A 16,978-nucleotide genomic window follows, 5' to 3' on the forward strand; every position below is an offset into this window, starting at 1 on the left:
TGACCAATCGGGCATGTGGTGCAAGAGTGAGGCTGTATTTCAATGCGTAATGTCACGGTAATCACTAGTTTAGTGCCACCGTTACGTTAAAGGTGATTTTCAAAGTAACATTTATTGCGGGTGCGCAAATGTTTACAATTTGTTTTGTTTTTCGTCGACGCATACACCAATGACATAATTTTTAGATTCTGTTCCGTTCTTATATAATATTCAAGCATAGCATAACATACAATACAACATACATCAAGTTAAATTATAAGCCATAATAAAATAAATAATTATTTTCATGATAAATCTAAATAATATTTTTATTCGTTTTTTTTTTCTATTGCGTTTTATGATTTGTGGTTATGTACAATACGTATACGATGCAATCAATGCACAAATGACATAAGAGACTGTGGTAAGCATCTTCTCAATGCGTCTTGTTAACAAAGCAGCCAACCGTCCAAATGCAAAGTGCATAATGCACAATGTGTGCATAGACAATGCCGGAAAACGATACAAACATTGATTCATGCATTCCATGTTACGTTAATTGTGTAACAATTAAGCAATTTGCTTAATTAAAGAAAATCTTATTCATATAGATTGCATAGGCGTGAACTAACCTACAAACTCACAGACCAGATTATGTTACACACAAAAATAACCTCAAAATTAATCTATTGCATATTTTCATTTTCATTATTTTCATTTATTGTCGTCTTTGACATAACAACGCAATTAAGAACAAAAAAACGTAGAATTCTTGGAGCATTTCACGTTCCATTTCATTCTCTCTCTTCCATTTCATGTTATGATATCTGATGATGTGACTGCATAATTTCGGTCACACAATAATAATTTGAGACAATTTCATGAGACACGACACCGACGAGACTTTATGACTTACTTCTTGTCTCCACGGATATTCCTACCTACTTTGACTTCAATTAGCTTCGAGAGGAAAACAAACAATGTCGCGGAATAGAAAAATGAATTACCTACGAATTACATAAAAGTCATCAGTGAAGTTGCGTAGGTGTCCCTAATTTTTTAGTTCTTGGAAACGTTCCACTTCCTTATAGTAAAATGTAAGTTATGCAGTAGTCTAATGGTGAAATATTTATAATTTTTATTTACACCTAAGTCCGGCGTATTTAATTACCAATTAAGAATTGTTATTGATTTACCAGTTTGCAACTTTAATTGCAAAGTAAAGTTTACCTGCTAAATATCTAGTTATTAGTAATTTCTTAATACGTTAATTGTGAATTCTAATCAATTGTTTTTATTTACTAGTAATTTATTAATGCAATGTGCGTGTTGCAATGCATTAATTATTTCTCATTTGATTTTAGTTGTTACTTCAAACGCATATTGGAATTTTCGTCACGAAATGCTCCTTAAACTCAACGATCTGCACATTTAATTGCAATTGTTTACGTGTTTATGATTTGTCTGTTAATTGTGTGATGGTGATGGTGACGCCGATGCCCGCAATAATGATTTATGACCGTGTGCTTAATATCTTTGCCGGTGGCGAAACTATTCGATTGCTTAATGTGGAGTTTTTCGCGATTTTCTGACGATAATTTTTGATTGAATTAGTGTAACAAATATACCAAGTGTTACAATATAAATTGCAACTTAAAATTTCATTTAACATAAATTTCTTATACTTAATATATGCAACCAACCATACACAATGTTTTTAAAAACATTTTTCTTTAAAATTAATTTAAGTAAATTGAAAATTGCATTATTAAATGTATATTTCAACTAGTCAATTAGTATATTAATGAGTACAACTTGCATAAATTATAATTTGAAGTGCAAGTGATTGCATTAAACAATTTCATCATTTACAACTTGTGATCTCTAATCAACGCAAATTATGTATGTAGATCAATTTCAAGATTAACATTTAAGTTCAAATTTAACTATAACTGTCATTTTAACATTTGAAATAATTATATTTCTCAAATTTGAACCAATATTGACTCAAATAAATTATTATGCAATTTATAATAATCCATACTGGTGTCTTTATAAGATGCACAACAAAAGGTTTTGCCATGAGCTAAATAAACACCGATGTACGAATTAAGCGCAATCATTTTTATTTATTCCACCATTCTCGATTGCATTCGTCGTGCGTGCTTTTAATATCATTACGCACGCATTACAATGCTACAATATCACAATGTCGCTGAAATGCTTCTAATGGCCGTTCGAATATAAATTAATTCAATTAAAGTGCAAACGAACTCGTAAATATGCTCGTTGTGGATACACCTAAATACGTTTATTTATTTATTGTTGTCGGACACCAGCGCAAAGTGTTGCAATAGCAGCGCACCGGATTCGCATTATAATTTTTTACACGGACGCACCGCCATCGCATTTGCAATCATCGCAATTACTTAATCGTGATAATAACCATTCAAATCGGTAGTGCTTTACACTTTACATGTATTAATGTAACTACATTTTAGGTTATTGATCGCACAGTCTGCTTTCAAATAGCTCTCAAATACCATTAGTTCATGGATTGGGTAAATAGACAACACACAATACTCTAAAAAGCGATCGTTAATCATAAGAAATACAAAAATATAATTTTATTGGAAACATTTTAGTATCAAATCAAATAGTATCAAAATAAACAAATTAAACATTTGTGAAATATATCTATCATCTTAAATTTCATCTGATTTCATCTTGGATACCAAGAATATTATCAATAAATTCACATTTATATAAGTACTACAATCGTATAACAAAAATGCTATAATTTTTTCGCATCATTTGTCAATTTAAAGCATTTTTCCAATGCATTCTTTGATATTAGCTTCCCAACACAATACAATTCTAATACACAAATTAATTTTTATGAAACTCCAGAAAATCTGTATAATTTAACTCTTTTTCTCTGTTGCATTTGTTTCATTTTCTTGCGGTAACCACAAATCCGTAGGCAACTTTGTAAACACGTTGTTTATAATGTCTTTGAATATCTGCGCGAGACTTTCACCAATCGGTTCTTCCAATTCTTGCACGATTTCCAAACCGTGTTGATTCAAGAATGTGTTCACTGTTAAACCTACAAATCAAATATATAATATGTAAATTAGGGCCAAGGTCAAGTACAGAAGTAAACCTAACCTATTACAAAAGCTCTTTTAGTAAATATTAATTACTCTGCTTACCTAAAACTTTATTTCCATTGAACAAGTTGTCTAATCGAACCCGAATTTTCTCCACAGTGAATGACACTCTCATGTTATCGATTCTCAAAATTTCTTTTCCTTCTTTTTGGTGCATACTGATTTCAGCCTTGACTTTTGTATCCACTCCGGCTAGTTTCATCTCACAATTGCCGTGTCCCACCAGAGGCAGGATTAGAATATGTCCTTTTAGGTTATATTTTGATTTGATGTCCAGTAGAGGCAAATATATTCCAAAATTAAGTTTTCTTTTTGCCAAATTTATACTAAAACAAAAAGTACAGCTTAATTAATAAGTAAATAAATTCAAGTTGCGTTAAGTGTTAATAAATGATCCGTTAGAATTTCTCTTTCCATGCGTGACATACGGCACACTTCCGGATAGTATTAATTATGATGTCTGCTGAATAATTGGATGTCAGTTTATGTTTGCTTATTTAATAACTTATAACTCTTCATATTATATATGCATATTTTTGACATAACGCTAATAAACACTAATAAATTTCACATATAGTTACTCAACACGAATTATACTCCACGATAATTTGACTTATTCAACACCATTTTAGTATTACATAAGCTTGGAATTAATTTCCTACCAAATTATTAACTATTATACCATTTTTTTAACTGTTAGACCTTTTAAAAACCTATTTGGGATGTAAACCTAACCTCAAATTTAACCTACATCAACACCACCGCCATCTCTTGATGAAATGACAGTCAAACAGTAAAATTAAGTTAAATTAAGAATATTTACTCGGTATAAGTTGGTGTGGAGTTTGATGGACCAACAACAGTTAAATTAAGAAAACTTCCTGATAAAGTGACAGCACCCGAGCCTTTTGTCACTGATACCTTATCTAAATACAGCGGCTCAAACGCATCGACGTTAATCTCATCAATTCCTAAAAGAAATATGTGATATTATACCAAAACAACCTTTATTTGATTAAAATTAATAATAATCATAATTACCTTTTGCTAATGCAGGAAACATAACATCAAATAAATTGTTTAAACATTGATTTAGTTTAGGATCCGAACGACGACATTGTTTCAACCATGGCGCTAAAATATTTGTGAAGAAAATAAATAAATTTGTTTTTAATAATTATTTTCATACATACGTCTGTAAGTAAGTAATGGACCATCCTTAACTTGATAACACACACTTAAATTAAGGTAATTTACAATAATAAATAATGTAATAATAAATTTATAAGCCATATTTCAAATGGTGAACACAAATTTCGAAAAATTCACTTTTGGCAAAAAAAATCAGTTAGATGTGTTGTATTAAACCACCAAGTTTCGACTAATCCACTATCGCGTTCTGAATATTCCTTTAAACGTCGATAAAGCCCCGGTAAAAATATAGCAGTGAATAAATCTTGTAGTGGTAACAAATTATCTTCCACTAAACTTATGCTTGCACTCACACCACAACTAGATTCTTTTCACCTCGTTCCGCTATGCCTATGCGATGCAATTTACCACTTGCAGAAATATACCCCTCTACCAGGCGTCTTCAGTATTTTACGTAATAGTAGTTATGGTGAGGAAAAGACCTAAGAAGGAAAAATGCGGTTTGTCATTCCCAGCAGCAATTCGGACACAAGACTAACAGCATGGGAGGAAGTAGCAAAACAACATAATCCGATGTAACGAACTCTGCGTTGATTATTACAACATAGCGTAGAGTGTCTAGTGTATAGCGTCTTGCGCTAAGAAAGTGAAAGTGTTATCTTGCATTTCTTTCTTGAGGATTATGGTTGCTTTGCGCTCGATTCGACCAATTGGAGGAGACCTGTTGCTAAAGCGTGTCGGCGGCTGTGTTTTTCTTTTTTAGGTCCGTTTAGTGGATTACACACCGTGTTGATGTTGCTAATGAGGACGAACGTTCATAGAGTGTGCAAGAGACTTTTTTCAGAAGTCAGGTTTATGTCGTTAAAGTCCAGTTACAATAATAATTTGTGTTCGGTCATTTTGGTTTTAATCTGGAGAAACACCATGACATTTTGGATTTTGCAATTCTAATTGCAACTATTTCTATTACAACAAAGATTAATCAAATAAAAATAAATATGTGCATCAGATATTTCATATATGTTTTTAAATATCAAAGAAGAACACAAAATCCATAATTGCGTTAGTTACACCATTTATAACTCATTAACGACTGGATAGATTTGGATGATTTTTGATTTTTGGGATTCGTTTCTATCCGGAATAGTAGAATAACTGTCAAAATTTTAAAAATTATGATTTAAAGAGTGTTAAACAAGAGTTGATAATTGGTATAGGGATTGAATCATAGTAATAACTAAACAATTTACTCCCAGATGGCGCTAAAGTGCATTATTGGCATTTTTCCTTTTTTTTAATTTTGCAAAAAAATAACGGAATCATATATTTCCTATACTAACACTCAAAACTCTTTGAAAGTGCATTGTCAATTACATAATAATAAATTTATATGTATATAAAATACCGTTTTATTGTATATGATAATTAGAAGTGAGTTTATTGCACGCATAGCGCACGCGACGAGAGTGAATAATATTGCGCAAATAAATGTGTATTTAGTATTTTTCGCACTTTCACAAATAGCAATCATATAAGTTACTACGACCACTATCGCCGTAATTGCGCTAATTATGATAAAAATGTAAACAAAGTAATGACGCAAATGCTTACACCAGCACAAAAACTAGACGTATAATATGTTTTGATTTTGTAATTGAATTAATTACTCAAATAACAATATTATTTATTCACTGAGGAAGTAAAACATCCAAAGGAAATTTATGAAATATTTTGTTAGCAAACTTTTTGAATATCGAAGCGATAGTATCTTCTAACACTGGTTTAATTTCGCTCGAAACTTGTTTCCAATTATCGTTGAGGAACAAGTTCATGGCTTCACCTATAAAATTATTAGTTATATATGATTATAAAACACTTTTTTAAATAAATTTTTATATAATATTACCTAATTCCTTATCGCCGTTGAACAAATTATCCAACTTGATTTCAGCGTAACCAATATTAAAATCCACAACAAAATCTTTGATGTTGAAATAAACATCGTCGCCTTTTTTAATTTGCTGACCTTGCATGGTTATCGTCACGTCAATATTGCCTACAAATGCATTTAATCAATTCAATTGCAACAAGCTACTCAAATTCTAATTGCATGCACTTCATTTATTCGCTAAACAATCACTGATAATTTTTCGATTGTTACACGCAGTAATGGCATGGTTTAACAATGTATGAACACGCAATACACGTGCGTGGAACAGGAAAAAAAGACGTAAAACTTACTGTAATTTCCATGACTTTCACCAGAACCGGAAATTGGCATCATCAAGATTTTTCCTTGCAGTTCATACTGGCACATTACTTCCAGTTTGGGCAGCCATAGCTTAATTCGGACTCGATTTTTTTCTAAATCAATTCTAAAGCAAATAATTTTTTGGTTTTAACGTTTTTTAGAATATTTATATTTAAATTGATTGTACCTTATGCTTTTTAGTGTGAAATCTGTTGGACCAGATACTTGGATGTCCTTGTAGCTGGACTTTATTGATAGAGGTCCGGCGCCTTGATCGATGACTACTTCCGGAATGTGCAAAGGTTCACAACTTGGTATATCAAACTCTGGAATTCCTTTTCGAAGCAATGGACGTAAATTCTCCACGGATTTTTTTATGCAATCGTTTAGGTGCGGATCATTTCTTTGACATATATTTAAGAAACTTGCTAAAAATATAAATTTCTAATATTATTTATGTTTTAATGCATAAAATTGGATTATACTTACGTAATTTATTTTTGTTTCGTTTTGCATCGATTTTTATTGAAATAAAAATGATTAAAACACTTAAAACAAGTTTAACATTATAAAAATTCATCGTGTTACTAAAATAATAAAATTACAACCTGCTTACTCGTAAATTAAAACTAAACTACTAATGAATTTATGGCTCGTCGAAAATTATTGATGACGTTGTATTACATTCTATTTTTTGCTGAATTTACTAATATTTTCTTTTGACGTATGCAGGATTGTTAAATTTAATTTTCTGGAAACATTTCATCATAACTAAACTTTTCAAACAAATTTCTTGCAATGGATTCAATCAACGCCGAAATAGATTTAGCAATATCAGGTGCAATTTCATTATCAAATGCATTGAAATTATCGTTAATTAATTTATTAGTAGCCGCATTAAGTTCGTCTTGTTTTTTGAATAAATTTTCGATATTTATCATGCCTGTTTTAGCTTTATACTCAACATGAATATAATCAATGTCCAAATATGTTTGTTGGTTTCTATGTACTGGATGACTTTTTGCTTCGATGTTTATTGTTACATCACCTGGAACATATTAAACACACACAAAACATTATTAATAATAATGGAATATTTATAATTCAATATAATTACTAGCATTGACGTAGCCATCTCCATCTCCTTTGAAAACCAATCCTAGTAATTTTCCATCAGCTTCATATTGGAACTTGGTAAATACATACGGAACTGTGAGATTTAATACTAGTGAATGTCCTAGTTTTAAATCGCCTCCAGCTACGTTGAGTGCAAGTAGATTGTGCACGTTTAAGTTTTTGAGGTTAATATTTAGGTTATGTCCTATGATGTCTAATGAAGGCACGATTAGAGGATCCATTGGTGGTATGACTAAACGAGGAATGCCTTTAGCGAGATGTTCACGACAACGTTCTACATTATCAAGGACACATTTGAGTGCATCTGAATCTGAATTTCGCTTACAAACGTTTATGAATGACGCTAAAAATAAAATTATACTACTATTAAAAATTATGGGTTAAGGCCGTGACTAAAGAACTTTAGTCACAGGTTTTAGTCACGGGGCGGAGCTTGCCCCCGCGCGTTTGTCTACTGTGCAGCATAACACCAAATGAAATGTAGCAGGCGCTACTGCTGCTCGTAGTTAAACGTTGTTAAACACTCGATTGATAAAATACTAGCTGTGTTCGCTCTTAATCAATCTCGTAACAAAAATTCCCGTTTAGCCACTTGATACTTAATATACTATTATAATAAAAGTAAGATTACTTACGGAATTGTGATTTAAATAATCCTGGTTGAATTAAACATACACTAAAAAAGAATAATATTTCACAAAATTTCATTTTTGTATTAAATAACTAATGCGTTTTGTTATTAATATAAAGGAAGTAATTTTTGTTTTAATTATAAACTGGTTGATATTTTCATTAATCGACGTAAGACTTGACTGGATATTAGTTGATCTCCACATTTATTTATATCAGTTGACTTTACTCAATAATTTGAATACAAAACTCAACCAATTAATAAATCAACAAAAAGTAAAAACAAACTTTTTGTATTGAAATAGTTCTCTTTTTATTTGACTTCAAACCTTGAAATACACTCAACATTAAACTTCTATTAAAAATTATTCTACATTATTCTATGTTTGTTATTCTAATGGGAATAATTCATCAAATGAATATTTTTCTAAAATGTTTGTGGCAATTCTTGTAATAACGCTCGAAATAGATTTACCGATATCAGGACTGATTTCGTCTTCAAACTCACGGAAGTTCTCATTAATCAGACGGTTTGTTTGGTCGTTGAGTTCCTTCTGGTCTCTGAACAAATTATCAACGTGAAACTTGCCTGTCGTCGCCTTGTATTTCACATTCACGTAATCAACAGCCAATGTTGTGCGGCCATCTTTGCTCACCGGATGTGCTTTTGCGTCGATATCAAGGTTGATATCAGCTGTAAATAAATTATTAACATACAATTAAAAACCTATAATATTTAATTTGTATTATTCAAGAAAAATATAATTTTCAACTTTTTTTTACTTGAAACTTGTTTGAAAAATGATTTTTATGTTTAACTAGGTTTTTCCCGCGGCTTCGACCCGATAGTGTTTAATATAAATGTAATTTGTTTTTACTCTCTTGTTGTAGAAAGTCTGTGTCAATTCTATAAATAAGATTCGTAATTTTAATTTAAAGAAATTAATTATATAAAGAATTGCTAATAATGCACTTCAGCGTGCCATCTCGGATTCAACTATTTAACTATAACTATGATTGAATTTCAATGCCAAATTTTATCCTATAGAAAAGGGCAGTCTTTAGAATTTTCCCGGTAATTATTCGAATTTTTATTGCCGTAAAAACCATCCTTGGACTTTAAGCAACATTTAAAAAAAAGAATTAGTAAACTTGGTCTTGGCGTTGTTGAGTTATGCGCTTACCAACAGATTTTGCGATTTAATTTTATATTATAAATTTTGTACTTACATCCATTTGTATATCCACTTCCATTACCATGGAAGTTCAGCACCAAAATTTTTCCTTCTGCTTCGTATTCAAACTCATTATAAATGTGAGGAATGTTTAATTTTAACGCAAGCTTAAAATCTTCAAACTCTAGTTTTCCATCAACGACCTTCAATGATGGCAAATTGTGTACTTTGAGATTTTTCAATTTGATGCGTAAATTATTTCCAACAATATCTAATTCTGGCAGATTCAATGGATCCAGTGCTGGGATGAGTAATCTTGGAATACCTTTAGCTAAATATGGCCGACACCGTTCGATATTCTCCAATACGCATTTCAACGCCTCGGAATTTCTTTTACAGATCTTTATATAAGGTGCTACAAACAAATTCGTAGTTTTAAATATTTTTATATTTAATATTATTATTACTCACGAAGTTTATTGTCTGTAGGAACTTCAGCAGATGAACAAATTGCCATAAAACACACAAAAATCAAAATATTCAGCTTCATTTCTATTTGTTTACGTTTTTTATAATTTAAAAATAAATTTAATTGATGTTGTTACAATGTCGAGCATCAATTGAATGTCAGCATCAGTACACTTGAGATGTTTATATACAAATCCAGTAGTAACACATTTTTGCAATGGTGTGTGCGATTGTTCAACATTTGCATTCATGTATTGACCAAGAAAATGCGAAAAAAGCATTTGAGCTGAAAGAAAAGCGTGTAATTGCGTGATGCGCACATACTTAATAGTCAATCAATTGCAATTGCAAAATCTACATGCTGTTGCAAGTTGAGAGGCGATAATAACCTTGACAAGATGCATTATCTCTTGGCTTCTATTGTGAATATTCATTTTAAATTACATTAATTACAAATTATACAAAAACATTGGATAAATTTAATTAAATTAGATGGAAATAAAATGATTTATAAAAAATGTTTCGAGTGATACTGTAAAACTTGTTAATGACTTTCGAATTTGTCATAGGAGTCGATGTGTCATTAAATGGCATAATATAAAGCCTTAACACATATTTTATTGTTGTGGTTTATGGTTTATTTGATTTTTATTGCTATTTTTAAGAATTTTCAGTTGATATTATCTGCATTTAGAATTTTAATCACAAAATGCTGTTAAAACACGATTGTCAGTAATAAGGTTGGGAATTTTGAATTAAAAATCAATATTTTTGATGCTGATGGAAATATTTTATATACAAAATACCGGTATACTGATATTGATATCGGTATTTCACATCATGTAAGTGTGTGTATGTTTGTGACGCATTCATCCAAAAACCGCTGAATCAATTTTGATAAATTTTTGCATCGAGATATTTTTAACCAAGAAGAAACAAATAGGCTACTTTTTTCTTGCAATGTAAAAACTAGTATAATAATAAAATATATTTTCGTGTATCGAGCGCCATCCAGTTGGTATCAAGTCAACTAAATGCTAATACGGAAATACAATTAATGCAGTGTACTTATTTAATATTTATTTATTCAAAAAGAATATGTACATTCCAATAAGTTATTAAAATATTTATGGTAAAAATAATTCTTCCATTGAAAAAGTATTAAATATAGTCTGAATTGATGTGAACACAAACGAACCGATAATTTCATTGACAATTGGCATAAAGTCTTCCATAATTTGTACAATATTATCATTGATCACCGCGTTCGTTGTTTTCGTCAGCTCTTCACTGCCTTTAAACAAATCCGCGAAATACACTGCAGGTTTATCTTTGATATTCAATTTAATCTTGTTTTTGGATCGATCATTGAAATCCAAATACGTCTTATCATTTTCTTTGCGTAACTTTCCATTTATTTCAATGTATCCGTCAACATTACCTTAAAATAAACAAAAATAAAATCAAATTTACCCAATTGTGTAAATATACTCTACTTACTTGCATTTAACCAACATTTTCCATTACTCTTCAATTGTAAAACTAATAATTTTCCATCAATGCGATAATTACTGTCCAAATGTACGTATGGGAATCGTACATTCATGATAAGAGAATAGTTTGCAATATCAAATGTTGAATTTATCATTTCAAAGTTTGACGCTCCCACAACTGTAGCGTTGGTGAATTTGGCATTGAAATTTTCTGCTGACATTATAATAGTTTCTAAAAACAGTGGGTCCAAGGCAGGAATTCGCATTTCCGGTATACCGGATGCAAATCTTGGTTTGAATATTTCTACATTTTCGTCTATGCACTTTTGTTGATCTTCTGGTGATGCTGATAAACTGCATTGCTTTACAAAGTCAGCTAAAATATTTCAATTATTAAAAACATTTATTTATTTATGAATTAATTAATACTTACGGAGTTTTACTTTTACGCAATTTACTAGTTTTATTAATATTATATTATATAAAATTAAAAATACAAAATTTAATACATATTTTCGTCTCGGTAACATGTTTGAGACTATTGATATCTAGTATTTTATATAATGTGCACGCGAATTTGATTTAAAGCGCTATTTATGCGAAAAATTACGTAGATGATTGCAACGTGCAACTCGTTTTCAAGTTTACAGGTTTTAATTTTAATTTTAAGGTCAAATATAAATGTGCATCAATTTCCTTCTCTTTAATACCTGGTTTTGTACAAAATACTTACCACAATTGGATATAAAACAATAGTTAAACAGATAAAACTGTGACAAAAGTTGTAAACAAAATAATTGTGTGTATAATTAGCATCATTATCAGATTAAGAGGGGGTTTGATAGTATAGCAGCGTCACTAGAGGATCGGTTTTTTTGCTTTACATTTTTAAATAATGCAATTATTGGAAAACCACTATGCGCATACGGTAATGACATAATTTCTCTTTATTACAGTATGAATACTATTACTGTGCATGTCGTATTTCCTTAAATAGTCCTGTTTCATCAAACAACACTTTTGCATTTAATTCCGAGTCAATTGAATTAAAAATTGAAACTGCACTTGATCATGCCCGAATGCATTCACTTTTCGGCCATCGAAAACAATTCTAGATATTTCATCGTGCAAACTCGTACATTATAAAAATGTCAGTTTCATTTCCCAAAAATTAAAAGTGGTGATTAAAGTGCAATATGTCTTCTCACTTTATAAATATAATGTACAAAATTGCCGTTGTAACATATAGCATGCAACATAAAGTTGCATGAGTATATTTATTTATTGTAAAAATAATTCGTCAATTGTAAATGTATTAAAAATAGTCTGCACTGTATTGAAGACAAACGATCCGAGAATTTCATTTACAATTGGCATCAATTCTTTAATGATTTCCCTGACATTATCGTTGATTATGACGTTTGTTGTCTTGGTTAGTTCTTCATTGTTCTCGAATAATTTGTTGAAGTGAATGAGTGGTGTATCAATAATGTTCAACTGTATACTGTTTTTTGATTTGTCGTTGAAATCCAAATACATTTTTCCGTTTTTTTCTTGACGTTTCCCATGCAGTTCAACATACATATCAATATTAGCTAAAAATTAAATTTAATTAAAATAAGTTTTTTAAATTTTTGTAAAAATCGTATGAATAGTTACTACTTACAAGTATTTAACCAAAATGTTCCTTTACTTTCAAGTTGTATTACCAACAATTTGCCAGATATTTGATAATCGCCTTCCATGCGCACAAATGGAAAATTTAAGCCCAGGCTGAGAAAATTTTCATTAAAGTTGATTGAGTTATTGAGCACTTTAAAGTTTGATGCTCCGTTAACTGTAGTGTTGGTAAAATCAATATGGAAATTGGGCACTTCCATCACAACCTTCTCTAAAAATAAAGGGTCTAATTCTCTAAGACGCATTTCGGGAATACCAGCACTTAAATGTGGTTTGAATGTTTCAATATTATCAGCCATGCATTTTTGAATTTCTTCTTTGGGTGATGATCGACTGCATAATTTAACAAAATTAGCTAAAAATAAGAAATAATTTTGTAAAAATGCCAAAGACTAAAATAATTATTAATAAATATTTCGGTATTTATTATTTGTAACTCACGTATTTTCTTCTTTGCTGCATTCACATCTTGAAACAAAAAAATTGAAACTAAAACTAACGCTAGTGAGATACGTATGTGTGAACTATACCGAATCATTTTACTAACTGAACAAATATTCTACAGACTCAAAAAGAAACTGAGGATTTGACAGATCGTCATAAAATGTATCTTGTTTTGATCATTTAAAAGTTTAAAGTTTCTTTATATTTCAAGGTCAATTTGCATAAACCGAAAAAAATCTGTAGTTATTGACATTATAATTGACCATGGTAGAATAACATTAATTAAAGAGAAGCAATTTTTTAAATTTAATTTATTTTTGGTGTTTTCTTTATTACAAAACGCAATAAAATATCAAAAAATTTACAAAACTTTTCCTTAATTTCTATTTTAAAGCTTATTAAAACTCCTCAACTGTTTATGTGGTAGCTTAAACTGCACAATAGCAGTTATTTAACAATTACTTATCAATATGATTATTCCGCCAAGAACTATTTTTCTAAACTGAAACTTTTTCTAAAATATCTATAAAATGCTTTTACTTATTTAAAGTTATTCTGGAAGAAATTCCGCTGCAGGAACACGTGCCAAATAATTATTAATTTCCTGTTTAATTACTTGGTTTGAATATTCGTTGTAAATTGGACTGATAGAATCCATTACAAGGCGTGGATTCTCATTGTAGAAGTTTGTAATTAAATCAGCTACAATAAAAAACAAATAAACACATATTCGCAACCAAATTAAATTTTCTAAATTATAAGGTATTAATTAATATTACCTGTGAATTGAAGGTCAGGATTCTTGGCAATGATTTTAATCACGCCATCACCAACACGGAATTTTGTATCAAACTTGTCCACAGTAAAATATTCAACGTCAGCTTGTTTATATTTCTTGAACTGCGCTCTCATGTACATTTGGATGTTAGCTATTAAAACATTCAATGTATTTTGGGTTGCATATAACAAATTAAAATTACTTACAGAAATTTCCTCGGAAATATCCTTTGTTTCTCAATGGGACAATTAATAACTGACCAGACACATCATGCTCCATTGACATTTCACAATGTGGAACGGTAAGCCGAATTTCACCAATCATATTTTTCAAATCAACTCTAAAACACAAAAATATAAAATCAAACTTTGAAAATAAATTAAATATTGTTACTTACTTTAAGTCATTGATGACAACTCCACCTAATCCAGTAACTCGAACATTCTTCAAGACAGCTTTGATACTGATAAGTTCATTTAGAGTCCGGTCAACGGAGGTAACATTGATGACCAACGGATCGATTCCGGGAAAGTCCAGTTCCGGAACACCGTTGAGGAAATGCGGACGAGCTTTTTCGAAAGCTTGCAGCAAACACGCTTGATAATCATCTTCGGATTTCTTACAAATATTCAATTGCAATCTCTCCGCTATATGGACATAAACAATCAGAAATATAATTAAAATTAATTGCATATAAATTTCTGTTAACAACTAGGAAATTATCACGAATATTTATCGATAATGTGTAGTTCCGGTACAGCAAACCGGATATCAGTTGATAATGACTGGTAATAGGAAAATAATGCGCGAATTATAAAAATTACATGATATTACTCTTTCGTGCAGATTGCAGATTTCTTACCATATAATGCATGATTGTGTAAGTACAGTGAGTAGAAACATTAGCGTCGTTAACTCGATAGCAAATCGCATTCCTAAATAAGCTGTATGTAACGGTTGCGCATGGTTAAAGCCGAAAGTAAGAGTTGTGCGTCTTGATCGAAAGACATGCGCGACGCACCACTCGTGCGAAGAGTGAAATTTATTACCAACGATGTCAAGTCGTTATCGCTGCATTCGAAAGTTAAAATATTTGATTGAGAATAATTTTAAAAAATATCAATTGACTGAGTTTAACCCATAATAAAATCTATTCGTGTTAAAATTGCTACTATTTATTTTAATAAATTTGTTTTTATTGCTACGAATTAAATAATTATGAAGGTGATATAAAACAAACCGGTTGCTGACATCCTTGGCACAATCTAACAAACAACTCGATTTTCCATCGATTTAACATGCTCAATAGGTATTTATTTATGTGTGAGTGAGTATATTGTGCAAGTAAACATAGTTAGTTTATACAGAAGTAGGTAAGTAAAAAAATTGCCAATGTATTGCGAAAGTCAAAAGTTTAAACTTATTTGTTAAATATTAAATGTTTTGTTAAAAGTTTATGTCAAAATATGTTTGAAATTTGTATTGAATTCTGCTTAGTTTTCTTTTTAGTTTCGGATGATTAGAATATTGATTTAAGTGTTTTAAAACAATTTGACTTACGCAGGACGGCAGCATGTGTGCACTCAAATATGGCGACTGTGGCAAACAGTAGCAGCAACTGTGGCGACTTCATCTCGAATGCGTTTTCGTGCGACAAGTGAAAAGGCAAAAGTGAAAACGGTTTTTATGTAAGCGCTACCCTTCCCATCAATTTCGAATACCGGCACCAAACTCACACAATCACAAACGTATATTGATTTCAATCAAGAATTAATGTATTGAATATAACGCTGTAAATGAATATTAATAATACATTTGATGTAAATTATATTAAAACTTTTAATCGTATATTCATTCAAAAATATGTTTCATTCATTCATTATCATTCATTCAAAAACATTTAATTAATTTTTAACATTTCAAGACGTAAATATTTTGATGCCTCGAATGCTATGTTTAAATATTATTATTGTTTGTTATATGTTCCATGCAATTTAATTAAAGAAATATTATTTTTTAATGTAGGTTAAGATGAAATTTAATTATAATTGCAAAACCAGTTTCTTCAACTTTTTGGAACACAAAATGAAGTAAATTAATGTGGTAAACCCAATTTTTTTATTTTCTTCATTTTGAGCATCTGTTTAATAAAAACACTTTTTACTTAATTTTTTTGCCCACAATTTTGTATGCACAAATTTTAATAAAATCGTCCTAACTAGTTTTTGAGTATTTTAAGTGAGTATTTTCTTATTTCTTAGAACTTTTATGTTAAAAATCTTACAATAAAGTTCCTAATTTTAATTTAAAGCAGTGATAATTAAATCAATCACGATCCAAATTTAATAACACATTTTACATCTTGCAAGTTATATTTTTGCGTCGAAATATTGCTTTTCCAAGGTCAAAACAATCTAAAAATTTATCAAAATTTCTTCCGAGGATTATGTGCAATAGACTCACACATAAACAAACCAAATATATAAGTTTGTCACATTAATAATAATTGCACTAGTTATAAACAATTTAAAATTAATTACGCCAATAAATATTAACACAGTACATAATTGAATGGTTAAACGTTTTCAATAAAAGTTTACCCGCATTCAACGTGTGAC

The 16,978-nt window shown here is 30.2% G+C and overlaps 7 protein-coding genes across 7 annotated transcripts; all 7 read right to left on the reverse strand.

The window, feature by feature from the left end:
* Window positions 1-2,903: 2,903 nt before the first annotated feature.
* LOC135795462 (protein takeout-like) lies at window positions 2,904-4,445 on the reverse strand. The gene is made up of 5 exons (XM_065307146.1): window positions 4,346-4,445; window positions 4,194-4,286; window positions 3,976-4,123; window positions 3,195-3,478; window positions 2,904-3,088 (listed from the first exon to the last, which is right to left on the reverse strand). Exons 1-5 carry the CDS (start codon window positions 4,443-4,445, stop codon window positions 2,904-2,906), a joined length of 810 nt encoding a protein of 269 aa, XP_065163218.1.
* A 1,495-nt stretch (window positions 4,446-5,940) lies between these two features.
* LOC135795188 (protein takeout-like) lies at window positions 5,941-7,178 on the reverse strand. The gene is made up of 5 exons (XM_065306777.1): window positions 7,045-7,178; window positions 6,743-6,983; window positions 6,546-6,679; window positions 6,211-6,360; window positions 5,941-6,144 (listed from the first exon to the last, which is right to left on the reverse strand). Exons 1-5 carry the CDS (start codon window positions 7,133-7,135, stop codon window positions 5,993-5,995), a joined length of 768 nt encoding a protein of 255 aa, XP_065162849.1. The 5' UTR covers window positions 7,136-7,178; the 3' UTR covers window positions 5,941-5,992.
* Window positions 7,179-7,298: 120 nt separating this feature from the next.
* On the reverse strand, window positions 7,299-8,488 carry LOC135795199 (uncharacterized). The gene is made up of 3 exons (XM_065306786.1): window positions 8,328-8,488; window positions 7,673-8,035; window positions 7,299-7,603 (listed from the first exon to the last, which is right to left on the reverse strand). The coding sequence occupies exons 1-3, from the start codon at window positions 8,398-8,400 to the stop codon at window positions 7,299-7,301; spliced, it is 741 nt and encodes a 246-aa protein (XP_065162858.1). The 5' UTR covers window positions 8,401-8,488.
* A 122-nt stretch (window positions 8,489-8,610) lies between these two features.
* On the reverse strand, window positions 8,611-10,205 carry LOC135795194 (uncharacterized). Its single transcript, XM_065306782.1, has 3 exons — window positions 9,969-10,205; window positions 9,553-9,912; window positions 8,611-9,016 (listed from the first exon to the last, which is right to left on the reverse strand). The coding sequence occupies exons 1-3, from the start codon at window positions 10,045-10,047 to the stop codon at window positions 8,712-8,714; spliced, it is 744 nt and encodes a 247-aa protein (XP_065162854.1). The 5' UTR covers window positions 10,048-10,205; the 3' UTR covers window positions 8,611-8,711.
* An 825-nt stretch (window positions 10,206-11,030) lies between these two features.
* LOC135795186 (uncharacterized) lies at window positions 11,031-12,049 on the reverse strand. Its single transcript, XM_065306775.1, has 3 exons — window positions 11,892-12,049; window positions 11,466-11,834; window positions 11,031-11,406 (listed from the first exon to the last, which is right to left on the reverse strand). Exons 1-3 carry the CDS (start codon window positions 11,986-11,988, stop codon window positions 11,093-11,095), a joined length of 780 nt encoding a protein of 259 aa, XP_065162847.1. The 5' UTR covers window positions 11,989-12,049; the 3' UTR covers window positions 11,031-11,092.
* A 333-nt stretch (window positions 12,050-12,382) lies between these two features.
* On the reverse strand, window positions 12,383-13,719 carry LOC135795187 (uncharacterized). The gene is made up of 3 exons (XM_065306776.1): window positions 13,580-13,719; window positions 13,125-13,493; window positions 12,383-13,053 (listed from the first exon to the last, which is right to left on the reverse strand). The coding sequence occupies exons 1-3, from the start codon at window positions 13,674-13,676 to the stop codon at window positions 12,740-12,742; spliced, it is 780 nt and encodes a 259-aa protein (XP_065162848.1). The 5' UTR covers window positions 13,677-13,719; the 3' UTR covers window positions 12,383-12,739.
* A 230-nt stretch (window positions 13,720-13,949) lies between these two features.
* On the reverse strand, window positions 13,950-16,013 carry LOC135795189 (circadian clock-controlled protein daywake-like). The gene is made up of 5 exons (XM_065306778.1): window positions 15,921-16,013; window positions 14,758-15,007; window positions 14,567-14,700; window positions 14,362-14,511; window positions 13,950-14,284 (listed from the first exon to the last, which is right to left on the reverse strand). The coding sequence occupies exons 1-5, from the start codon at window positions 15,991-15,993 to the stop codon at window positions 14,133-14,135; spliced, it is 759 nt and encodes a 252-aa protein (XP_065162850.1). The 5' UTR covers window positions 15,994-16,013; the 3' UTR covers window positions 13,950-14,132.
* Window positions 16,014-16,978: the final 965 nt, after the last annotated feature.

The sequence above is a fragment of the Atheta coriaria genome, unplaced genomic scaffold, assembly GCF_025399875.1.
Source record: "Atheta coriaria isolate IRGN ID8LTWV9N9 unplaced genomic scaffold, Caltech_Dcor_3.1 hic_scaffold_7_pilon, whole genome shotgun sequence".
Lineage (NCBI taxonomy): Eukaryota > Metazoa > Arthropoda > Insecta > Coleoptera > Staphylinidae > Dalotia > Dalotia coriaria.